We start from the raw sequence: 23,362 nt of genomic DNA on the forward strand, positions 1-23,362 counted from the left end.
TTAACGGGCATGTGATTCTGTTACTTTTAAAGATTTTTGTTTTGTAGTTGACTACATGATTTTTATAACCCTTTTTTTCCCCATTAAACGGACATCAAAACCGCTTTATCTTAATGAAGCAGTTGTGGTGTATAGGACATGCCCCTGCAGTCTCACTGCTCAATTCTCTGCCATTTAGTAGTTACATCACTTTTGAAATACAGCCCTAGTCACACCTCCCTGCATGTGACTTGCACAGCCTTCCTAAACACTTCCTGTAAAGAGTCGTCTAATGTTTACACTTCCTTCTGTAATATTTAGAATTTCTTATCTCCTGCTCTGCTAATATCTTGCTAGACCCTGCAGGGGCTTCCTGTGTGTGATTAATGTACAATTTACAGAGCAGGGAGATGTAAAGTAAGTTACATCTAAATTGAAAAAGAAACCATTTTTTTTCATTCAGGCTGTGTCCGTTACCGCCAGGGAAGGCGTGACAAGGGCTGCAAAAATAGAAACAAAAGTGATTTAACTGCTAAATGGCAAATAATAGATCAGTGAGACTGTAGGGGCATGATCTAACCATCAAAACGACTTCATTACAACCCAGACCAAGTAGGTTTTATCCCTCAAAGACAAGCACAGGACAACACCAGACGAGCTATAGACCTCATCTGGTATGCCAATCATAAACGCCTCCCAACCACGATACTCTCCCTAGACGCCGAGAAGGCCTTCGACCGCCTTCTCTGGCCATATCTTTTTACAGTACTCCACAAATTCGGATTCCCACAAGAATTCACCCTTTTTCTACAAGCAATGTACCACACACCGACTGCACACCTCCTAATCCCCAACATCACCCCTCCCTCCTTCCCCATATTGAATGGAACCTGTCAAGGTTGCCCCCTGTCCCCTTTATTATTCGCCATCTCCCTCGAACCCCTGCTGGAGACCATACGTAATGACCCACACATAGAAGGGCTCCGGATCAGGGACGAAACATTCACAATCGCAGCATACGCAGACGACATCCTCCTTACCCTGACCAACCCCGTCCCGACCCTAACCACCCTTCTAGCAACCCTACAAAGCTACTCAAAGATCTCCGGATATCAACTCAACGCCACTAAATCAGACCTCATGCCGCTTAACCTCTGGGAATCAACTATCCACACCCTGAAACGGGAATTCCCCTTCAGAATCTGCCCATCAGCGATCACTTATCTAGGGGTCCAAATCACCAACGACACCTCCACCCTATACACAGCCAATTACCCCCCACTATTCCAAAGAGCATTCCTAAACCTGGAACGCTGGAAACCGATGACCATATCCTGGCTAGGAAGGATAGCCTCAGTTAAAATGAGCCTACTACCCAAATTCCTCTATGCATTCCAAGCGTTACCCATCCCCTGTAAAAAAACAGACCTCAAACAACTACAAACTGCCATAGACCGATTCATCTGGAACGGGAAGAAACCCCGAGTCCGTAGATCCACACTATACGTACCCAAACCCTCCGGAGGGCTAGGCCTCCCCAACCTTACACTCTACCTTCATGCGGCTCACCTCACCCAAATTCAGCACTGGCACCTTCCCCCCACACACAAACGTTGGGTAGACTTAGAACACCTCATCTTTGGTAAAGACCACCCCTCCCAATACATGTGGCTCCAAAAACAATACAGACCGCTGCCACCCCCCACCTCCCCAACAATCACCCACTCCCTAGATCTTTGGGACCACCTAAGCGACAAATTCGAACTGTCCACGGGCTTATCACCTCTTACCCCAATCCTCCGCAATAGAATGTTCCCACCAGGCCTCACCCCGCAAGACTACGCCCACTTCGAAGATCGCGACATAGTCAGACTAGGACACCTTTACCCCAATGGCAAACCCCTGCAATACACCGACATCCCCAATCCCGAAACCCTAACCACATATGACTACTTTCGCTACCTCCAACTTCGAAGCTTCGCAGCAACAGACGCAGTCCGCCTAGCAGCCACCTCGTCCCTGACCAGTTTTGAAAAGGACACCCTCCACTCACCATACAGAAAGAGCCAAATATCAACCATATACCAGACACTAACCACACACCATACACAGGTATCCCTCCCATACATCGCGGCTTGGGAGAAAGACCTTGGACCCCCCGAAGACCCCTCACACTGGGCAGACATCTGGGCATCTACCAAATCCATTTCAATATGCGTCACCCATCAAGAGCAGGCATACAAAATGCTCTTCAGATGGTACCTCACTCCCTACCGCCTAAAGACCATGAAACAAAGCCCCACCAACCTCTGCTGGAAATTATGTGGTGAAACAGGCACTTTCCTCCACTGCTGGTGGACGTGCCCAAAACTTGCACCCTTATGGCTAACGATAACGGCCCTCCTATCCAGACTACTGGACAAGCCAGTACCCCTTGACCCGTGGGCCCTTCTACTCTCCAAACCCCTGGATAGCTTCACCCGCAATGAAAATAAACTTATAGCAAGAGTGGCCCTTGCTACACGTAGAGCAATTGCGGAACACTGGTCCACATCACGTATACCCACTCACCCCCAAATACACACAAAAATCACGGATAGTATAGATATGGACAGAATAACAGCACAGATACACGACACCCCTAAATCATTTCACAAAGTTTGGGACCCATGGCTAGAAGGACACAGTAACCTCCCATGGTGACCTACCAGATCACACAACCAACACCACCAACGTAAAACGAACGCGAAGACACGCACCAAACCAACCAACCCCAAACCAATCCCACCTACCCTGGGCTCCGAGGGAACACCCAGGAGGGCAGCAGCCTCCTATCCCCCTCTCCATAACCCTCTCCCCACCCTTAACGCCCCCTCCTACCCAACACTCCCCTTCCCTACAGCACCCAACCCACTTACCAGGCCCTGCCGCCATAGCCACAGTCACTGAACGACCCAAAGGCCGTAACCTCCGAGACAACTGTCCCACCTCCCCAACAATAGAACGACCACCACCAAAATACCTGACCCAACAAGCCTACGATCTAACTTGTCTCTATTAATTGGCAAACTCCGGGACCGTTACCTGGTCAGAAACAGCGTAACCAACCCTAGACCTCCGCAACAACACCTGACCAAAGAGAACATGACCTGTAAGGTCATACGCATGACCTTCTTAACTCACAGGTCCCCAATGGACAATAATGTATGAGATACCAAAACACAATGCCAGAGTTATGTGCCAATGAAACTGTGTCGTATCATATTGTTACCCCCTGACTAACCAACCTCTTTTTTCTGTAAAAACGTTCATCAACATTTGTTTATGAAAAATTAAAAATGAAAAAATAAAGAATCTTTAAAAAAAAAAAACGACTTCATTAGGCTAAAGTTGTTTTGGCGACTATAGGGGTTGTTGTTTTATTTCCTTTATACACAAAACTAAAAGGGTTTTCGACTAAAGTGAGAATTGTCAGGAATTTGAAGGGAATTACAAATACAAGGTCAAAGTAGCAGAACTGGAAGTGCAGTTGACTTGAGAGATTTTTTTTTTTGGTTTTCAGTCGGCTACTTTGACCTTAAATTTATAGTGAAAAACCCTGTAAGAAAAATACTTTCGAACCAGATTCAAGCATCTTTAAGAGTTTATTAAGGAATTAATTATTCTTTCCACTGATGTGTGAGCATCTGTCGAGTACAGTCAACATGTTTTGTATTTATTGTCCCCTGCAGCTACATCCCCAAATCCAGCAGCTTGCAGTCGGACACTGTGCATTTTAAGCGAGGGGTGAGCCAGCAGTTCTGCCTTCCTTCTCACATGGTGGATCCCTCTGAATGGAGGGAAGAGGAGGTAAAGCCAAACATTATATTTACGCAATTTGTGTGAGATTTTTATCCCTGCGAGCACGTTTATGGTACATGCCTAACATAGCAATTCAAATATTAGAGAGAAATGGGCACTCGTAGGACTTTGTTAGAAAAAAGTTTAAACGTTTTTAATTGTGCAGCGTCAATGTCAAGATCTTGAGAAAGGACCACGAGTGGGTCCGAAACATTGACGCTGCACAATTAAAACTTTTTTCTAACAAAGTCCTACGAGTGCCCATTTCTCTCTAATATTTGAATTGTATTTACGTTCCATTGTGGAGCAACGAGGCAGTACTACTTAAAGAGTTTCTTTGTTTATAGAACTGCATAAAAGTGAGTGCCTTCATACTTCCCTTTTTTTTGTCCAACATAGCAATTCGCAATGCGTCACTGGCTTGCCTGGTCCAAAGGTTATATGGAGTTAATGAATGTAGCTGATCTAATCTTTGTAATTAATGAATACTAATAAACTTTGCTAAGCAGTCTAAACTAAAAATGGACCACTGGATAACAAAACCAATTATATCAATAGAAGTAATCCATATTGCTGTTTTGTGTTTTCCAACTAGTTTCAATCCATATCTATGTTTGGCAACGGGGGGAATACAATGTAAAACATTTATATTCTGTTGGTGAGTGAGTGTTTTACAAACACCTTTGTCTATAATATTAATGTAATTCTCATGAACATCTCACTAACAGTTATTTATAGTATTCAACTGAGAATTCAAAGTGAATTTCAGATTTAAAGGGACATTATAGATACTGAGATCACGTCATCTCATTGAAGTGGTCTGGACGCACTGTCCCTGTCCCTCTTAGTCCTGCAATGTAAAACATTGCCATTTTAGACAAATGTCAATGTTTACAATGTGGTACTAATGCTGCCTTTAGCTGCTATTTTAGACAATGATTTCCTATGGGGAAGGTATAATGTGTGCTTGTGCTGTGCATGTGCATTAGGACCCTGAAAACGTGAAATTTAGCATGTCAATGATCTGGGAGTCCACAGACAATACAGAAAGTAAAATAACAAAAATAAACAAAGTGTGGAGGCTCTTTAATGACAAAATGAAATATATGCTTTAATTTGTTCTATTGGTATATGGTATATGGGCCAAATAACCCACACCTTGAAAAATCTGGAAGTTTAGTGAACCGGGGCTGATAGATCATCCATCAGTTCCCTTAAGGACCAAACTTCTGGAATAAAAGGGAATCATGACATGTCACCCATGTCATGTGTCCTTAAGGGGTTAAATACATGACGTTTAGCATGGCATTATTTAAAGGGACACTCCAAGCACAATAACCACTATAGTGCACTGTGGTTAAGAAACCATGAGTGCCCTCCCGGGGGTAAGTAGTAAAACTATATGCAAACAGTTTGACAACTTACCTAGGGTCCGCCAGGCCCCTGTCACTGCCTGAAGGAGAGTCTGAAGCTCCTGTAAAAGTGTGACTGTTACTTTAGAGTATGTAATAACAATATAATATTCATGAACTCACAGTGACTGAAATTCCAATGAAATCAAAAGATGTAAGACAACCGAGAGACAACTTTATCTTATGGACTTTGCAGAGATTGGAAATAGGCAGAGCTTCTGCTGTCAAGGTTTGTTGTGTCATATCAGCAGTTACCAGTGGGAAAAGACTTTGTTTTGTACATTGCGGTCTCATGGGATGATATTCCATAGACCTCTGTTTTATTGACTTGCGCATGCATGAGAATAAAACAGCGACATGGACTCCTGGCGGATGAGGTGCCCAGCAAAGTAGGTGGCAGCCCCCCATAGAGATGAGACGGAGAGATGGTGATAAGTTCATACACCATCAGAATTTCTCATTAATATGCACTGGAAGGAATATAAATCACACTGCGAATTAATTAAGAAGATCTTGGCACACCATAAATTATCTGAGCATGCAGACAGTACAAGCAGGTAGCTAAAATAAAAAGCGTTGGTACATTGCGGTTTCATGGGATGATATTCCATCGACCTCTTTTTTATTGATTTGCGCATGCATGAGAATAAAACAGCGACATGGACTCCTGGCGGATGAGGTGCCCAGCAAAGTAGGTGGCAGCCCCCCATAGAGATGAGACGGAGAGATGGTGATATGTAGGCTGAAAGATGAGTCAAGTTCGTCAAATTCAGGCTTTCACACATTCTCGTTACTGCTGTTCATCCAGAAGCAGGCGAGAAAGGCAATATGAAGTGATCTCAGATTTTGCCACAGATTGGGAAATGACTTCTCCTTTGATCAATAAGTTGTAACCCTACATAGGAATCATTATGTCCTTGAATATTCTGTGTAAAACATGGAAGAGTGCAGACATGGAATAAGTGAATAATGAAAATATTTGATATAATTGTAATCCGTAATAATTTCTTCTTGTATGATCACCAAATTAGTTTCCGTTTAGCAAACTTGTTGCTACACTTTCTATAACTTGTTTTTCATCTTTACTTTTTTTTTTTTTTTTTTAAAGCTTACATTTGACCTGGATCGAGAGGTTTATCCCATGGTGGTCCATGCGGTGGTAGAGGAAGGAGAAGGTGAGATATGTACCGCTTATGACGGTTATACCATTGTTTTCATACCTTCATCTTACATTCTAATTTGCCCAGAGCTATCCTCTAGGCTTCTGTTACTTCAGCTTTGGTAATATGATGGTAACCTTTGTGGCTATGTCATAACAAATCGTAATACAACAATAAAGTGGAAAAGCATTAACAATAGCAGGGGCAGGGCAGGGTACTCTGTGCTCTCCTGCTATTGATTGGAGACAGCAATGTGCACATTTTAAATAGAACCTGCTTTCTTTTGTGATCAGACCCAGTCTTCTACAAATGAAAACCGAATGTGGATCCACTCATTGCTCCTGATTCGTGCATTGAGTGCTCCTCACATTCGTGAGATGAACACTAGGATCAACCCAAGCTCGTGTTTACCGTTCTATACTCTTTAACATCCTTCATATTCTAGTATAGTCCAATGTTGGCTCAACTCGGTCCAGGTTGCTAATGCAAAAATCCAGCTTTATTTCATGTGTGAAGCAATCAGTCTCCCTCAACATTTAGAGCAGTCTGAGTGCTAATCACCGTCTTTCATATTTTTTTTATCGCCGTGAAACCATCTCTGTTAAACCACAGGCATTTTGTTTCCATACATGTCCGTTGTTGGAATCCTATTATTTTTGTGAAGCATTTTATCCTTTTATTGATTTTTGTATTTGATCAAACTGAGCGTTGACTTCATGTATTTTTAGCTCTGGCAATTTTAGCACACCAGGTTTATAATGTAGCTTAGGGCTGTATTCAATTACCCGAGATACACTGCAATATTGAACACTGTTACTGGAGAAGGTGCGTTGAGTGATTGATATATTTTTGGCAAGCTGATTTCAGCCCCTATTGTAATTAGATAATTAGACGTCAAGAAGCCTGCACTCAAAAGAAGACACGTGAGTACAGGCACAGATTCCAGCATCTCTAATTTAGGCCCAGTGTTAGTATAACAAATTTAATAGAGCATGCTAACACCTTAGATTCCGTGATGTCGACCTTTATTCCACTCGAAGAGACTTGGCAACTGTTTAACCAAAGCTGGTTTATGTCAAGTCGTTAATTTATATTTCACAAAACAATTTTGTAGAGGACACTCAGAAATCCAAAAATCTGGAAAGCATGTACTCAAGACGGGAGTCCTTCTCCTAGATCCCCACATAATAATAATAGGAAGAAGAAGTATTTAACCAGGAAAGGTACATTCAGATTACTCTGGTTTTCAAGTACGCCCTGGGGATGTTACTTTTGCCCAAGATCCAGGGGTTTTTACGATTACCCAATTTAATGGTACTCATTTTATCTACCTCAGAAGGATGAAGGACTGAGTCATCCTTGCGGGGATTTGAACAGGTTCTACTGGTGATGCATTAGCCCCACTGAGCTATCTCACTGGCAAAATGCTACTAGTACAAATTCAGCCATCAAGCACATAAGGTTCCAAATCTATTTTGTGATTCATCATTTGTTAATTATATAACTGGTTATTTAATGAATTAGACCTGGTTTCCTGCACAGATTACATTTTGCACGGTGGTTACGTTTCGGGCGTTTCAGCTATAGAATATGTTTGACTACTTTTAGTGTCTTGTTTTGTCGTCAGAGATACTGTAGACAGTGGGTATCTTTGCACACATGGTGAATGGCCACCAGTGTTTTTTTTAACAGCCTCTGCTTTTAAGCATTAGATTCTACTGTTTTGCACAATCCTATGGATACGCCATAGTGTGGATTGTTGGGTTTTAGAAACTTGCTCAGACGTGTTTACTCATTCTTCCAATAGCAGGATAGATTGTAAGCGCGTTTGAGCAGGACTTTCTTGACCTCTTGTCTCTGTTCTATTCCATATGTAAATGACTTGTCAAATATCCCCATTTTATAATTGCAAAGCGCTGTGGTGTAAGTTGGCGATATTCAAGTGATGATGAGATACGGTTCAGAAATAAGGAGCTTGACAAATGTAACAGTCCCTAGTAAATTCTCAAAGATTTGCAATGTAAGTCTTCCATTTACATTTAAAAAAGATTCTGCAAAGCAAAAATAAATCCTTTTTTTTTTTTTTATCTGAGAGTTAGAGGAACAAGAGGACATGATTGTAATGTGTGCATGTATCTGCAGTATACTTTAATTAAAATAGCAGAGAAGCTGAAGAAGACTTGGGACATGGGTAACATTAACCTTAAAGGGACACTATAGTCACCTGAACAACTTTAGCTTAATGAAGCAGTTTTGGTGTATAGAACATGCCCCTGCAGCCTCACTGCTCAATCCTCTGCCATTTAGGAGTTAAATCCCTTTGTTTATGAACCCTAGTCACACCTCCCTGCATGTGACTTGCACAGCCTTCCATAAACACTTCCTGTAAAGAGAGCCCTATTTAGGCTTTCTTTATTGCAAGTTCTGTTTAATTAAGATTTTCTTATCCCCTGCTATGTTAATAGCTTGCTAGACCCTGCAAGAGCCTCCTGTATGTAATTAAAGTTCAATTTAGAGATTGAGATACAATTATTTAAGGTAAATTACAGCTGAAACCAGTTTTTTTTTTCATGCAGGCTCTGTCAATCATAGCCAGGGGAGGTGTGGCTAGGGCTGCATAAACAGAAACAAAGTGATTTAACTCCTAAATGGCAGTGAATTGAGCAGTGAAATTGCAGGGGAATGATCTATACACTAAAACTGCTTTATTTAGCTAAAGTAATTTAGGTGACTATAGTGTTCCTTTAAGTTCAAATAAATAAAACATAGTTCAAAATGGACCATTTAGCTCTTATTTTCCAACATGATCAATATTTATGTATTGTATATTTATGTATTTTGATTGTTTAGTTCCACACAAATATAGACAGCCCGAAGGTGTTTGATTATGGTTGTCTATTGCAAATTTATTGCGACACTTTTCTCACATTATCTTGGTTTCCTGTTCCTTTGTGGGTATTTTTACTTTACAAAATTGTGTGTACTTGACTGCAATATCAATTATTATTATTATTATTATTATTGATTGTAAAGCGCCAACATATTCTGCAGCGCTGTAAAATAATTGGACTAGCCAACAAGTCTTTGCAGCGAGACAAACTAGAAGTCCAGGAAGAGAAGATGGTGAGGGGTCCGCAGAAACGACTTCAAATTCTAAAGGCAGTGGGGTCTAATTACAGGAAGAAAAAAATTGGTTACACCCAAGTACATATGTTCCACTGTGATGTGAGTTATGGGTAATCCGGCATGAATACCTTCCTCATGCTTGATCTACTTGTATGTATATTATAGGTGTATTGTTTGTTAAAAGTAGAGAATTATTATTATTATTTTGTTATTTATATAGCGCCAGCAAATTCCGTAGCGCTGTACAATGGGTGTACTAACAGACACGTAATTGTAACCAGACAAATAGATGCACAGGTACAGAGGGGTTCAGGGCCCTACTCAATGAGCTTACATGTTAGAGGGAGTGGGGTATAGTGACACAAAGGGTACAAGTAAGGGTAATAAAATAGTTTGCTAGAAAAGTAATCACTGAGAATTAGTAGGTTATTTTTGACAGTTGCAGGAGAGGAGTCATGGGGGTGGGGATGAAAGCCCTCTTACAGTTTAAATGATATGCCTTCCTGAAGAAGTGTGTTTTCAAAGATTTTTTTGAAGGAGGGGAGACTGGGTGAAAGTCTAACAGAGACGGGAAGGGAGTTCCACAGAAAAGGTGCAGCCCTGGAAAGGTCTTGGAGCATCAGATGTGGGAGTACGGACAGAGGATAGACGTAGGTCTTCGGGAGAGAGCAGGGGCCTCGACAGGACATATTTGTGTATTGGAGAGGATAGTTAGGTTGGAGCAGCATTATGTAGGGACTTGTAAGCAATCATACATTTAACCCAATATCTAACTTGAAGCCAATGTAGGGATTGACAGAGGGGGAAGGCGTGGGAGGTGCGAGCGGACAGGAAAATGAGCCTCGCCGCCGCATTCATTATAGATTGCAGCAGTGTTATCTGGGAACACGTAAGACCACTGAGAAGGGGATTGCAGTAGTCAAGGCGAGAAAGAACAACGGCATGGACCAGCACCGTAGCTGCGTCTTGTGTTAAATAAGGGCGAATGCAAGCTATGTTTTTGAGATGGAAGCGGCATGATTTGGCGATCGACTGGACATGAGGGGTGAAGGAGAGGTCGGAGTCAAAGAGAACACCTAGGCAGCGAGCCTGCGAGGCAGAGGTGATGGTGGCGCTGTTGACTTGGAGGGAGACAGACACGGGAGTAGCAACACTTGAGGGAGGAAAGACCAGAAGTTCTGTTTTGGATAGGTTGAGTTTAAGGAAGTGGGCAGCCATCCAGTTAGAAATTGAAGAGAGGCAGTCAGACACCAGTCAAGATGGGCGGAGAATGATCAGGAGTAGACGGGTAGATTTGTGTATAATCTGCATATAAATGATAATCCATGCGTTCAAGTGGGTAGGTACATAAATGTGGATTTACTGGAAACCGGAACAAAAAAATTAAAATACAATGTTCCGCCCCAAAAGCCTTAATCATGTATCAGAAACGTATTTTAGTTTTTATATCCTTTCCTTTAGCAGGAATATGGGCTTTTTCTCTGATGGATGGGAGAGTTATTGCTCCATCTAGTGGTGGGTTTATGGTAGTTATGGATCCAGTCTTGGATGTAGCTTTCTCAAGTGACTGAGTGATATGTCTTCACTTTGTGGTGGTAGCACAATTGAAGCAGTGTCTGTGAGTTTTTTCCTAGATTCCATTATTGTGACAGGATGGCTTTATAATGTGAAGAATGGGAGTTGTGTTCCTTTCTATTCAGAGAACAGATGTCATCTGTCGAGAAGGCTGTATAAGTATTGGTGTGTGTGTATATATGTGTGTGTGTGTGTGTATATATATATATATATATATATATATATATATATATATATATATATATATATATATATATATATATTAGTGTGTATATGTATATATATGTTTTCATCTATAAGATAGTTGTTTTCTTTTTTTTCTCTTCAGTAGTATTTCCAATCCCTGTTCACATTCCTCCATGTCCAGCCATCTTTGTTTCGTACCTCTCCTTCCCAAGTTATCCAGCTTATTATCTTAGAGGGAGTATAGAACACAGAGCAGACTGGTACCCTGCATCCCTGAAAATAGCTTATTTTCGGGGGATGATCGTAATCCAAGTCCTACCCCCAAAAAATAAGCCCTAGTCGCTAGTTTGCTAATCTATGTTTGGGAAAGTTTCCCCGAACATAGATTTGCGGGATCCCAAGCCCTAGTGAACTGGTTCAGGGGAATTCCCCCCAATGTAGACCTGCTTTCTAGCACATGTGAAATAAGACATCCCCCAAAAATAAGCCTTAGTGGGTTTTACAGGGCACAAAATTAATATAAGACCCAGTCTTATTTTCAGGGAACGACGGTTTTTGAGGCATTCTTGAATTTGAAGGACAGTCCTTCCACTTCAGCGCAGTTTAAGGACATATGACTTCATAGTTCTCCAAGATTTATGCAGAAGCTCTATCCTAACAAGACAACATTCTAACTGCAGTGAAGACTCATAGAGTGAATGTGATCACTGTTAGCAACGTGCCAAGATAGGAATAACATTTTTTTTGAGAGAGTGAGGAAGCTATCTCTGGCTGCTGTGTGGTTGACATGGACATGCTTTTCCTCTGTGTTGATGAATGGTGTGTTTCTTTTAAGAGTTGAATGTACCTGTCTAAAGGACTATAGTGGTAGCCAACTAATGGCCTGTAATGACAGTCTACTTGACCTGACAATAATTTCAGATTGGGGTACCTGCCTAGTGCAATTGCCATTGACAGGATTATTCACTGAACTTCCCATTTTGCAAATTAAAATACGAATGGAAAAACAGAGACAAAATCTAATTTGGAAAAACTCCAGCTCAGCTATTCACAACTTTTCATCTCAATTGTTCCATTTATATCTAATGTGTATGTGGTGTGTGATGTGTGATGTTTACTGTCTTGTCTGATGTTTGGTTGTGTGTAATGTCAATGTGTTTGTGATGTTTTATGGCTCTGTGTAGTTTGAATGTATGATATGTTTGCTGGTAGTGTTTGTGTGTGTGTGTGTGTGTGTGTGTGCTTTTCTTTGCCCTCCCCTCCTACATAGTTTCTGCAAAGACAGCACTATGACCAGAAAAGTCTAGTGGGAGTTATACCTTTTCAATGGTCTAGCAGGGGTTAAAGTCCCGGTGGTTTAGTGGGGGTGTGTGTGGTCTGCACCTCCAGCCAGTGCAAACCACAGTAATCACTCCCTTGCAGCTTTGACACCTTGTGCGTAATAGCACAACCGCCACTAATTCCAGCCTGCCCTCTGACCCATTATTGAATCCTAGACCACGAGAGAACTATTACTGTAGTCTGTACCCACCGGAGGTGCAGATCACATGCTCCCTGTTCCAGCATCAACCCTCCCCCACATCCCCTGTAGTCGCCTGCGGCGTGTCTTAAGGCAGAAAGAATCTGCCTGCCCAATGTTCTAACCAATTCTGCTATATGTCCCGGATGTGGGAATTCCACGCCTATGTGTATCAGCATGGTCAGGTGTGTAGTTAGACTGCTTTAATGTTTCTATTTATCTTCTGATTCTTACAGAACATCTCGGGCACTGTCATGTTTTGATGGCGACATTTGAAAAGGTAGGTAACTTCTAGCGCCTATATATGAGTGTGTATTCTTCTAGTTAGTTGAGTTACATTTGTTGATTTGTGTGTTGAGAGCTCTACATGAGCATGGGCATGGTGTGCCATGAATGGAGCTTGTTTGATTATGTTGTGTTATAAAGTATAGCCTGATTGTTTTTTTTTTTTTTTCTTATGTTTTTGTGTTTGTATTTTTATCTATTTATTCATTTTTGCCCAAATCTCTTGCCTCATTTATTTTCTCATTGTGAAGCATGCAGATGGCAGTTTTTGTGTGAAGCCGTTGAAACAGAAACAAGTGGTGAGTAGAAAGTCACAGCAGGGGTTGTATCTGGCCTCAGACAGAACTGCCCCTGAATACCTGCTCTTATCTACCTCCTGCAGGTAGATGGCGTCAGTTACCTCCTGCAGGAAATCTACGGCATTGAAAACAAGTACAACTCTCATGATTCTAAGGTAATGTGTTAAATGTGGGTTGACTTGCATCACAAGGAACAACAGATGAGCGATATCCTCATAGCTTCCATGCACCAAAATACCACCTTTGTACTCCAATTTTATGATGCCCAGTCAATCTTTTGGCTGTGTGAGAATGCATAGATGCTCAATATTGCCCACTCCTTTTATAAATGAACCACATTTATTAAAGGACCACTCCACACACCAAAAGCACTTCAGCTTGCGATCCTATTTTAACCACAGTTTAGAAAAGTTCAGATTTCTATGAAATTTTTACTCCCCTTTTTTCCCTTGCCGCACTGGTCTTGTCTTGGCTATTCCCATCTCCATGGCTGAGATCATCAGTCTTGATGATCTCAGCCAATCCAATTCTTTCCTGTAGGAAAGCATTGGTAGACTATTGCTCATGTGATAGATGCATTGAATCAATGCATCTCTATGGGGAGCATTCAGCATCTCCAAGCAGAACGTGGAGACCCTGAATGTGGGTGCTGCACACTGTGCAGCACTGAGATATTTAGCACCTCTAGTTACTGTTTGAGTGACTGGCACTAGAGGTGTTGCAAGGTGGCAATGTACATTGAAAAACCTGCAGGGACAGGCTATAGACACTTGAACCACTACATTAAGCTCAACTTTTAGTAATTTGCTACTCGTTAATTAGTTGCTTTCTGTTATGCAAGTAGTCTTCAGTTTCTGTTGTGAAATTTAATCTCATGTTATTGGCATATCATTGCACAAATCACTATTTGCAATGTTTGTGCAAGAAATGTTCCTTGCAGCCAAACCTCTTGTCTTGTCACCAGTGAAGCCCATATATTATTCTTGTACAAGAACTTTCGAGTTGATGCAGGCTGACAGAAACACCTTAATGAAATCCAAAACATTCTTGTACCTCTGTCTATATTTATGACTAAAGATTGTTTTCTATGCAGACCAGATTTAAATGGACACTTCAGACCCCTAAAGCTTTTTAGCTTGCTGGAATGGTTTAGCTTTTTTTTCCGTTTTGGAAAAAGTGCAGATTTCAGTAGAAATCGGCACATTTATAAATTCACCTTGTTACACCCACCCCTGGCTGTTAACCAGACAACAAGCCCTGTTACTTCCTGGTTTGTTTAGCTCAGTGGAACTAAACTCAAGAGGCAATTGCCAAAGGCACCTCCCTTGCAAAGACTTCTCATTGAGCTGAACTTGGAAGTCTGTGATTGGACAGCCACAGAAAGTTTGGGCTAGGGAAAAAGGGGAGGACTTGCAAAAGCTGCAGATAAGAGGAGAGCAATCTGTTTAGATATATCCCAATGAAAAAAATGCATAATTAAATGCATGTATGTTTTCATTCGGGGTTTATCTTCTAAACTGCATTTTTTTATTTTATGTATTTCTTACTTTGGGAAGTGGAGTGTCCCTTTAAAGTCATAAGTCAAAACTTTTTTTTAATGTTTTTTCGCATTGTTACCATTAAATCAGAGATCAGATTAAATTTACTATTTTCACATGTAAACATATTTATTTCCATGTTTTCTGAATTTATATGTTTCTACATAGTTACTTTTTTGTATATTTATAGATAAAGTAGACTTGTGTGTGGAAATATGAATAAAGGCGTATAAATGTTGAAGCGCTGGGTTCATTTCACTTGATTTTGGTCCTATCTCAGGTGACAGAGGATGAAGTTAGTGACAACAGCGCTGAGTGTGTTGTTTGTCTGTCTGATGTCCGGGACACACTCATCCTTCCGTGCAGACACCTCTGTCTGTGTAACACATGTGCTGACACCCTGCGATATCAGGCTAGCAACTGCCCAATCTGCCGGCTGCGTGAGTAGTAATCACAGATTTTCGCATATGCGTCAGAGTCTTTGACGCTTTTCTCCTGTGTTACAGACATCTTCTCACACTTTATACAGACTCTATTCACCTTGCCTATCCCTTCCCTTTTCTGTATTTATGAAAACCTTCTTCATAACTCTTCTTGTATCTTCCACCTCCTCTCACCCTCACACTGTCAGGCCTAGGATCCCACTACTCGTATATTTGCCATCAAAGTCATTCCAGTGCTTTCTCTCCATTCCCCTTAAACACTGGTTGCAATGTTAATGCCACGTTAACCTCCCACTCTCAGCTTATTGGATCTGTGTTTCATTCAGCAATGCTGAGGAAAATATTGGTGGCCTTAACATATTCCCTTCCAGGTTCCAATATCATTAAGTTCTATCTCTCCATTGGGTGTAATAACATGTGGTGGTGGGTTTGGACACAGCATGTAGTGAAGAACACTCAAAGTTTTAATGGTCAGTTTAAGCAGGAGCACATACTGGTTGCAATGTGTAGATCAGGTTCCGCTTGCGTTATATTATGTGAGGGTTCTTGTGAGTTATTTATGTACGTTTTTCTCCATATATTTTTTTGTATTTATTTATTTTTTTATTAATTTTCTTCTTCAGTTAAACATGCAGTTAGTTTATTCCATTCCTTTTCACCCTCAACAGCATTTCGAGCTCTCCTCCAAATTCGAGCAATGAGGAAGGTTCCGGGCCCTCTCTCCCCAACAGGATTCAGTCCAATTCTTGCAGCTCCATCTTCTGACTCGGAGGAACACACAGTAAGTGCATACTGTCTCAGTCCATCTCTCTGGCCTTAACCTTTTCTCTTCAGACTTGCTCACACTCCAATGCTGCTACAATGCTATTGATATTCAAGTGTATTCATTTTAATTTGTATTCATTTTAAATTAGCAGTCTAGGCACCATAACTGTTATAGTGGGGTCACCTGACACTGTCCCATAGTACCTGGGTCCTCTGGGCTCGCTCGATGCTGATGTGCCTAAAGCAAAAGTTCCCTTGGGCAATAGACATTTAAATATCCTACCTATTTGGCCGAAATTCATTGGTTGAAAGTGTCAGATGACATTCTTAGCCATTACATTCTTTCCAAACATGGGTGGAATTGATGTCACTAATGCAGAAGTATTAGTGACAAGATCTAAAAAGGAGGCCGAACCAGAGGCACCAGGAGGCCCGGGTAAGCATCAAACCGTTCAGAAACAGGTTTACAGCCTCCTGTTTGATGACACCAGATGACTTATGGCACTATAGTGGTTAGAGCACTTTAACTGGCCCTTTAAGTTATCATTAAAATAATTTCCTGATATCTGGTATACGGCTGTTGAAACAAGTCGACTCACAGGAGTCCAGTGCGTCACCCAGAATCCTCTTTAATCTGTCCTGAAAGCCAAAACATTGTGGGAGATATTAGAGAGGATGTGGTTGCCTTAGAATCGAATGGCAGGCAAATATGTATTTTACGTCCAGAAATTAATAAAAAAATAATTGTTACTGACAAGGGCAGGTCGGTGTCGGTGGTACCAATTCCACCATAGGACTTCACCCTGATTTAATTGAATAGAATTAGATTTAGAGAACTTCTAAAGGTAGATCTCCAAATTAGCATTTTAAATGGAACGATGTGGCGAAACTGGAATAAACTTGACTGCAGTAAGAGCGAAGGTAATAGATACAATTTAGCAACAGAGTTATTCACTTATTCAGTGATTTGTTAGGTTTTATTGGTTTGTTGCAAAAATGAACAGTGCGGTAAAAGTGTGTACTCCCTTTGTACTCATTACTAGAGATTAGACCCCACTCCAGTACTGGGATGGACTACTTTGTCCTCATCCTTATATAACGAATTAGGGAGATTTTGGGAGCCTGATTGATCTACAGAGGTATTGAGAGCTTTACTAGTTTAACAGATACCCTATTTCAATAAGCAAACAGAGATACACTTTAACCACAGTGTTCATTTTGGCAAGAAACTAACAAAGCCTAACAAATCACTGAATAAGTGAATAACTCTTGCTAAATTGTATCTATTTCCCTCTATCTTGCTGCAGTCGAGTTTATTCCAGCTTTGCCACATTGTTCTATTTAAAATACCAATTTGGAGATCTCCTATTGGGAGTTCTCTAAATCTAATTCTATTCAAATATTTATTTTACCTGCAATTTTTCATTTTGCTGCCCATTTAGCTAGCACAATATCGAGGTGACACATTTTGGAACAAAAACCACATAGTCCTGTAGACACTGGGAAATATTCCACATATTCCACTGACCAGCCTGAAGCAATGCTTCGGGGGTTTCTAGATCACTTGTGTAGTTTCGGCATGCCTGGCATTTTACGTTTAGCCTAATTGTATGGCTGGAGTTAGTCTGCTATGCTTATACCAAAGGTTCTTTCCATAATCCTAAAACGTCAAGATTTAGTTTTAGGATCTCCTCAGTAGGAACTAACCATATTGCAGGATGTTGTATTTCAGTTTCATTCCCACTTTGTGTATCTTATTTGATGTTGGGTCTTTCTGCTCATCATACAGTCTTCGGAACATGTACCTCCAGGGTACGAAGTGGTTTCTCTTCTGGAGGCCCTGAATGGACCACTCACACCATCCCCTTCTGCTCCCCCGTTGCATACTCTTGGGGATAACAGACGCCCTTGTGCTCTTCCTTCCTATGGCAGTGACATCCAGTTGCCCCATCTCCGAATGCACTCACCCTTGCAACACCTATGTGGAAGCCAGGCCTTAAAGCTAAAGAAGAGCATTTCAAGGTGAGATGGCATAATGACTTGATTAGATTGTGGTTACACTCTTCCTAAAGCATGTATATATATTTTTTTATGATGCCGGATTGTGTTTTTGCAATAAAAACAAAACACAAAAACAAACCACTAGTTCCTTTCCTCCACCAAGAAGTCTCCCGCCTCTAAGAAGAAGCAATGAGCCACATATAAATAAAAATACACCTGTATGTTTCCTTTTTAACCACTTGATTGTAGAAATATATAGAGATTTTCAGCCAATAATCATGGCTCTTTAATGGCACCTACTCTGCCAACTCATGTTATATTAGAGGTAACATGCACCTCATTCCATACTTTGTCATGGGTGCAATATAATAGGTGATTCTGTCCGTCCACATCATGCGGGAACTTGGACAGTGAGTGCAAGTGTTTTTATTTTTGCAGGTCGATTTCCCAGAATTCTTCAGTGCTTCAGGAAGATGAGATGGAGAAATCCTTCAGTGAAGCCGAGATTTTAAGTCCCAGAAAAAAAACTCCCCAACTGGCAGAGGTAATGTGACAAGAGAACTCTGAATGAATGAAAATGTCTTAAAGAGAAAGTTGGAGAGCTAGAAGAAAATAATTCTGGCAAATGTATTGGCACAGGAACAAGACAATGGGGAGTAAAAAATTAAAAGGTACAGAAGTCTCGTGAATGAATGATGAAGCAATAGCATGTTAATTAAGGCTCGTGTAAGAGGAGTGTATAGGGTTATGAATGTAAGCGTGAAGATTAAGTCTACGAAGGAAGGAAAGTCAATAGGGAAATATACGCTTTGCATACATGCGAAAACAAAGAAATCTAATTATTCTACATGTTCTGTCTAAAGGAGTGTGGAGCCACGCCGGAAAGCGAGAACATCACGCTGTCTTCATCAGGGGCCATCGATCAGTCTTCCTGCACGGGGACACCCCTGTCCTCCACCATTACTTCCCCTGAAGGTCAGATTTCCAAATCCTGCATTATGGCTTTTTATGTCGCAATAACCACAGATAAACACATTTAATGGCTGTCAAAAAGCAGTCATAATGCATTCATATCAAAAGGCAATTGAGGGGGTTATTGGAGACAGATTGTAATGTAACCCTGCTACTCATTCTGTAAACAAAGCATCACACATATGGGAAACAAAGATTTTGTAGCATGCACATCAAACTGTACGTCTTCACAGGATGTTGTGAATGGCGTGTCCCATCAAAGGACGCTGCTGCTGCTAAAAAAATAAGACACACAGGTACATCTGAAAATATCTCCGCAGAGAGTGATATGGTGACAAACGGCATATTTCTCACCACACAGCAGGTGTTTCTGCCTCTTACACAGCGATATGTACAGGGGTTCAAGTTTAATGGTAAAGCCTGCTCCTATTTATAGTCTCTTAGGCCAGACAGAGATGCTCCCATTGTCAAGTTCCAGCTACATGTATCACTATAAAAGGTCCTTCTAAGATGTCCTACAGAAACACCTGGAGCAATGAGTGGACTATTTACAACTGCTCGATAACATTTTGAGATCTGATCACAGAAACAACAAGCTGCTGTGAGTTGAAAACAGACTTGCAGAATTTGGTTAAAATAGCAAAACTGAGCAGGGGAGAGTTCGACAATGCTTCACAGCTATTGTATTTTTAAGCTAAATTTTGCAAGTTTTCTCTCCACTTGATGTTTGGTGCATAAACCCGTTTAAATAGCATTCTATTATGTAGATATGCTGCTGTTGAGGTTTTTTTGTTTTTGTTTTTGTTTTTTTAAGTTGTGGGTAAAATGTGAGTGATGTTATTTAGAATAAACTTTTCATTGTGTGCAGAGAAACATAAACGGGATTATTCACTAAAATGAGAATTCAACGTGAATTTCAAATTTTAGGCTGTAGTAGCTGAAGTGGAAGCATAGAGGACTATGGCTTTAAATTTGAAATTCACTTGAATTCTCACTTTAGTAACCCTGAAAATATGAATCACACCTTCCTGCACACTTTTTAGTCACTTATGTATAATTTTCTTATCTCATTTTTCACACCACGCAAGGGTTGATCAAGCAGTCAGTTGTCAGTTGTGGGCGTTACAAACTGAAGAACACAGCGCATTTTCACCACCTCATCCAAGACCAGCCCAGTCACTCCATACCTTTTGATATCCTTGCTAATCCATTTCCGTGTTAGCAATGGAAGCACTTGTTTTCAATGAAGAAGTATCAGGGGTTTAGCTGCATTTGACAGGTGCTTTGGGATCGATTTGGTGGGCGCTTGGGTGTGTTGTAGGAACATATTCTCCGGCCCAAAAATGTTGTAGGACTGGGCACCACGTGTGGCATAGGGATTCAGGTGCTTTGCCACATCTCCAGCATAAGATCTTGTAGTAGAAAAGCTAAATGTGCAGTTTGAGGAGTGTGATACCTCCTACAAAGTAATTTGTTATATAAATGCTGTTTCCTGACTTTTGTGGATATTTAAAGGCACAATTTTAATAAGTTACCATCCGTTTCTATGGTAGCAATGTGACCGACCGAATGTGTAGATAACATTTTATTGCAATTTAAACTGACATCAACCATATTTTGCCTGATCAGTGCACTCCTGTTAATTTGCGACATGTGCTCCATTTTTTTTCCCCTTTTTGCTTCTGTGTTTATTTTAGCTTTTAAATAAAACATCCTTTTGTTCTTCACTATATGTCTTCTTTATTTTACAATTCCCCCTCCCCTAACCCATTGCTCTTTAATTCCCATCTTTTGCACAGACCCCCTAAGCAGCAGCCTGGCACAGTCCGTAATGTCCATGGCCTCATCCCACAGCCAGCAGTCTCAGCTTAGCACAGACACAGTGTCTTCCATGTCTGGCTCCTACACAGCAGGTGGAATGGATGAAGAAGTGGACATCACACCATCACCTCCAGCAGCTCCAAGTGGATCTCCCTCAGAGGAGGGTGAGGTGAGGTTTTACCCATTACTGCCATTAAGCCTACAGATAGTGTCAGGCCATCTAACCACATTCTGCTAACCTCTTACAGCTGTCACCAGTCATGTCACCGGAGGGACATTTTGTCACTGTATCAGGAGAAGAGATGGATGCTGAGGTACTTGTTCAGACAATTTCTCGAGGGGTGGGAGGTGATGCAACCTAATGCTTTAGATGGGAGGAGGACAAAAACTGAAGGGATGAGACATTGTTGGGTCAGTGAACTACACAAAGATTTAGGATAAAAAAAGAGAATGGGGAAAATGAGACTGGGAATTGGATAAAGGACCGTGATGAGTTGACCCTCACCTCTCCATTTAATAAAATATAACGCAAGACCCGTAAATGACACCATTCTGTGATGTAGAGTATTTAGCTACAGTGTAACCTTTAGTGGTGTTTACTCCTGACATTAAATTCTATATTTATCGTCATTTATAATGTGAACATAGATTCATGTATATACATATTAACAGAAAAACAATCTTTTGAAGTGGCATTCAGGCTGAGGCCCTTGCTACTCTGTAATGCTGCTTTCTGTTTTAGGGGAATGTCACAGAGGAAGAGTTTGCATCCCCAGAGGAAGATGATGGTAACACTCTTGGCATTTCACCCATTGCCCACTAAATTGGCGTATGCACCCTACTTTATTGTGCATAATGCTTGTAAGGCCCCTCCACCAGCATAAGAGAGCTAGAGTGAACCCCTACAACTAAAGATAGCTCCATTAAACCATGTTTACCTGAATGCCTCTCCGTGGCGTATGTGAGTGATAGCATGCAGCCACCCCCGTGTCCTGCATGGCAGTGGCATTGAACCCGCTGTGGGCATACGCTCCGTCCCTTCTTCTTATTGTGCACACTAATTACCTGAGCCACGTTAACTCATGTGTGTGGCAGTTTGTTGGGTGCCCCCCCTCTGCCCATCTCTAATTTCCTTAACTCTGTTGCAGGGCAGAGGACTGGCAGAGAGTGTGACAATAACAATGCTGCGCGGGTCACGTTGAGGGACACTCTGGACAATGTGCGGGGCTCTGATGGCTGCCTGGCCGGTGAGTGGCTGAATCCTGAACATGAACTCTCCAATTTCCTATTCATCTCTAAATACCCCTGTTCTGCAGGGAGACCAAACCTTGAGCACCGAGCCCCATCCGTGGGCATCACACTTACTCTATGTCGGTCTCAAAATTTATAGCCATGGCACTCTATGTTCCTCCTTCACGTTTCCTTCTGCTTTTTTTATTATGTGTCTCATCCAACTTACCTCTTTATATATTTTGCCCCTTTAGAACGCACATTGTTTCTATTACCTTTCATTATTTTCAAGTCTTGTTTGGTTTTTTTTAACTTAATTTTTTTGTTAAATTTTTTTAAATGAATCTTGGGCGCTACATGATATAGAGGCGCTTTAAAAATAGTATTGTGTAAAAAAAAGACTTGTAATATCTTTTAGATGTACACATACTTTTACCCTTACACATACTCCCCTTCTTCCATGATGGCCTTTACAATAGGTACATTTCTCTTTTGTTGCCATTTCACATTTTTCTTAATAATCCTGTCTTTTCTGTATGTCCCTTGTTTGCTTTAAAAGTTCATGTTCACTATGTGTCAGCTGTGCTCACTGCTTCCTGCTCTGCTTGTCCTCGCTACTCTCCCGCTTCAGCTCCTTGGACCACAGCATGCCCCATTCAGCCTGTAGCTCGGGTGGGAGGCATCTGGGATTGTTAGCCTTCGCCTGCTTTTCTTATCTAGCCCTGGGTTTATATACCAGGTACAGGCCAAAGGACAGCAAGAACGATAAATAAACTTTGTAAACAGGACAGAAGAAAAGGCTATAAACGTTACAGTGCAAGAAGAAGCTAAGGAGAAGAGAGACTGCAAGTAGAAGGTGCAGTGTATGTGTGTGAGGCTATTTAGTAGATGGAGGCCGTATATGACATTTTAGGCAATAATCACCATAGAGTAGTGATAGCTGCGTTTTTAATCTGTTCTAAAAACAGCCTCTAATTAGCCTATTGTGGGAGAATTTCACTGTCCATTGTTCCTACACACAGACTGAGAGAGGAGGAGAGATGCTGAATGTAGGAAAGCGTAAACGTGGGAGAATGGATATTGGAAAGAGAGATGTTTGTGTGAACGGGTGGTGAAAGGGAGGCTGGATGTAGGGAATCTTGAGGGACAGTTTATATAAAAGAAGAAAGTAATTTATTGCCTGTATTTACCACTGTAAAGTGGTAGTTAAA

The 23,362-nt window shown here is 41.2% G+C and overlaps 1 protein-coding gene across 6 annotated transcripts in view; it reads left to right on the top strand.

Moving 5' to 3' along the window:
* The window catches only part of RNF157 (ring finger protein 157), a 55,149-nt gene that overhangs the window by 26,160 nt on the left and 5,627 nt on the right, over positions 1–23,362 (top strand). For 4 of the 6 annotated variants that reach the window (XM_063459017.1, XM_063459018.1, XM_063459019.1 and 1 more), the window contains exons 6-19: positions 3,711–3,828; positions 6,340–6,406; positions 13,034–13,077; positions 13,334–13,381; positions 13,465–13,536; positions 15,200–15,359; positions 16,031–16,143; positions 17,917–18,149; positions 18,567–18,672; positions 18,992–19,103; positions 20,900–21,090; positions 21,170–21,235; positions 21,664–21,709; positions 22,070–22,168. In XM_063459017.1, coding sequence (XP_063315087.1) covers positions 3,711–3,828; positions 6,340–6,406; positions 13,034–13,077; positions 13,334–13,381; positions 13,465–13,536; positions 15,200–15,359; positions 16,031–16,143; positions 17,917–18,149; positions 18,567–18,672; positions 18,992–19,103; positions 20,900–21,090; positions 21,170–21,235; positions 21,664–21,709; positions 22,070–22,168 — 1,475 coding nt within the window. The remainder of the gene's footprint in view (positions 1–3,710; positions 3,829–6,339; positions 6,407–13,033; positions 13,078–13,333; positions 13,382–13,464; positions 13,537–15,199; positions 15,360–16,030; positions 16,144–17,916; positions 18,150–18,566; positions 18,673–18,991; positions 19,104–20,899; positions 21,091–21,169; positions 21,236–21,663; positions 21,710–22,069; positions 22,169–23,362) is intronic. The other 2 variants (XM_063459021.1, XM_063459020.1) reach the window with 1 other exon arrangement.

The sequence above is a fragment of the Pelobates fuscus genome, chromosome 6 (genome assembly GCF_036172605.1).
Source record: "Pelobates fuscus isolate aPelFus1 chromosome 6, aPelFus1.pri, whole genome shotgun sequence".
In the NCBI taxonomy this organism is placed as follows: domain Eukaryota; kingdom Metazoa; phylum Chordata; class Amphibia; order Anura; family Pelobatidae; genus Pelobates; species Pelobates fuscus.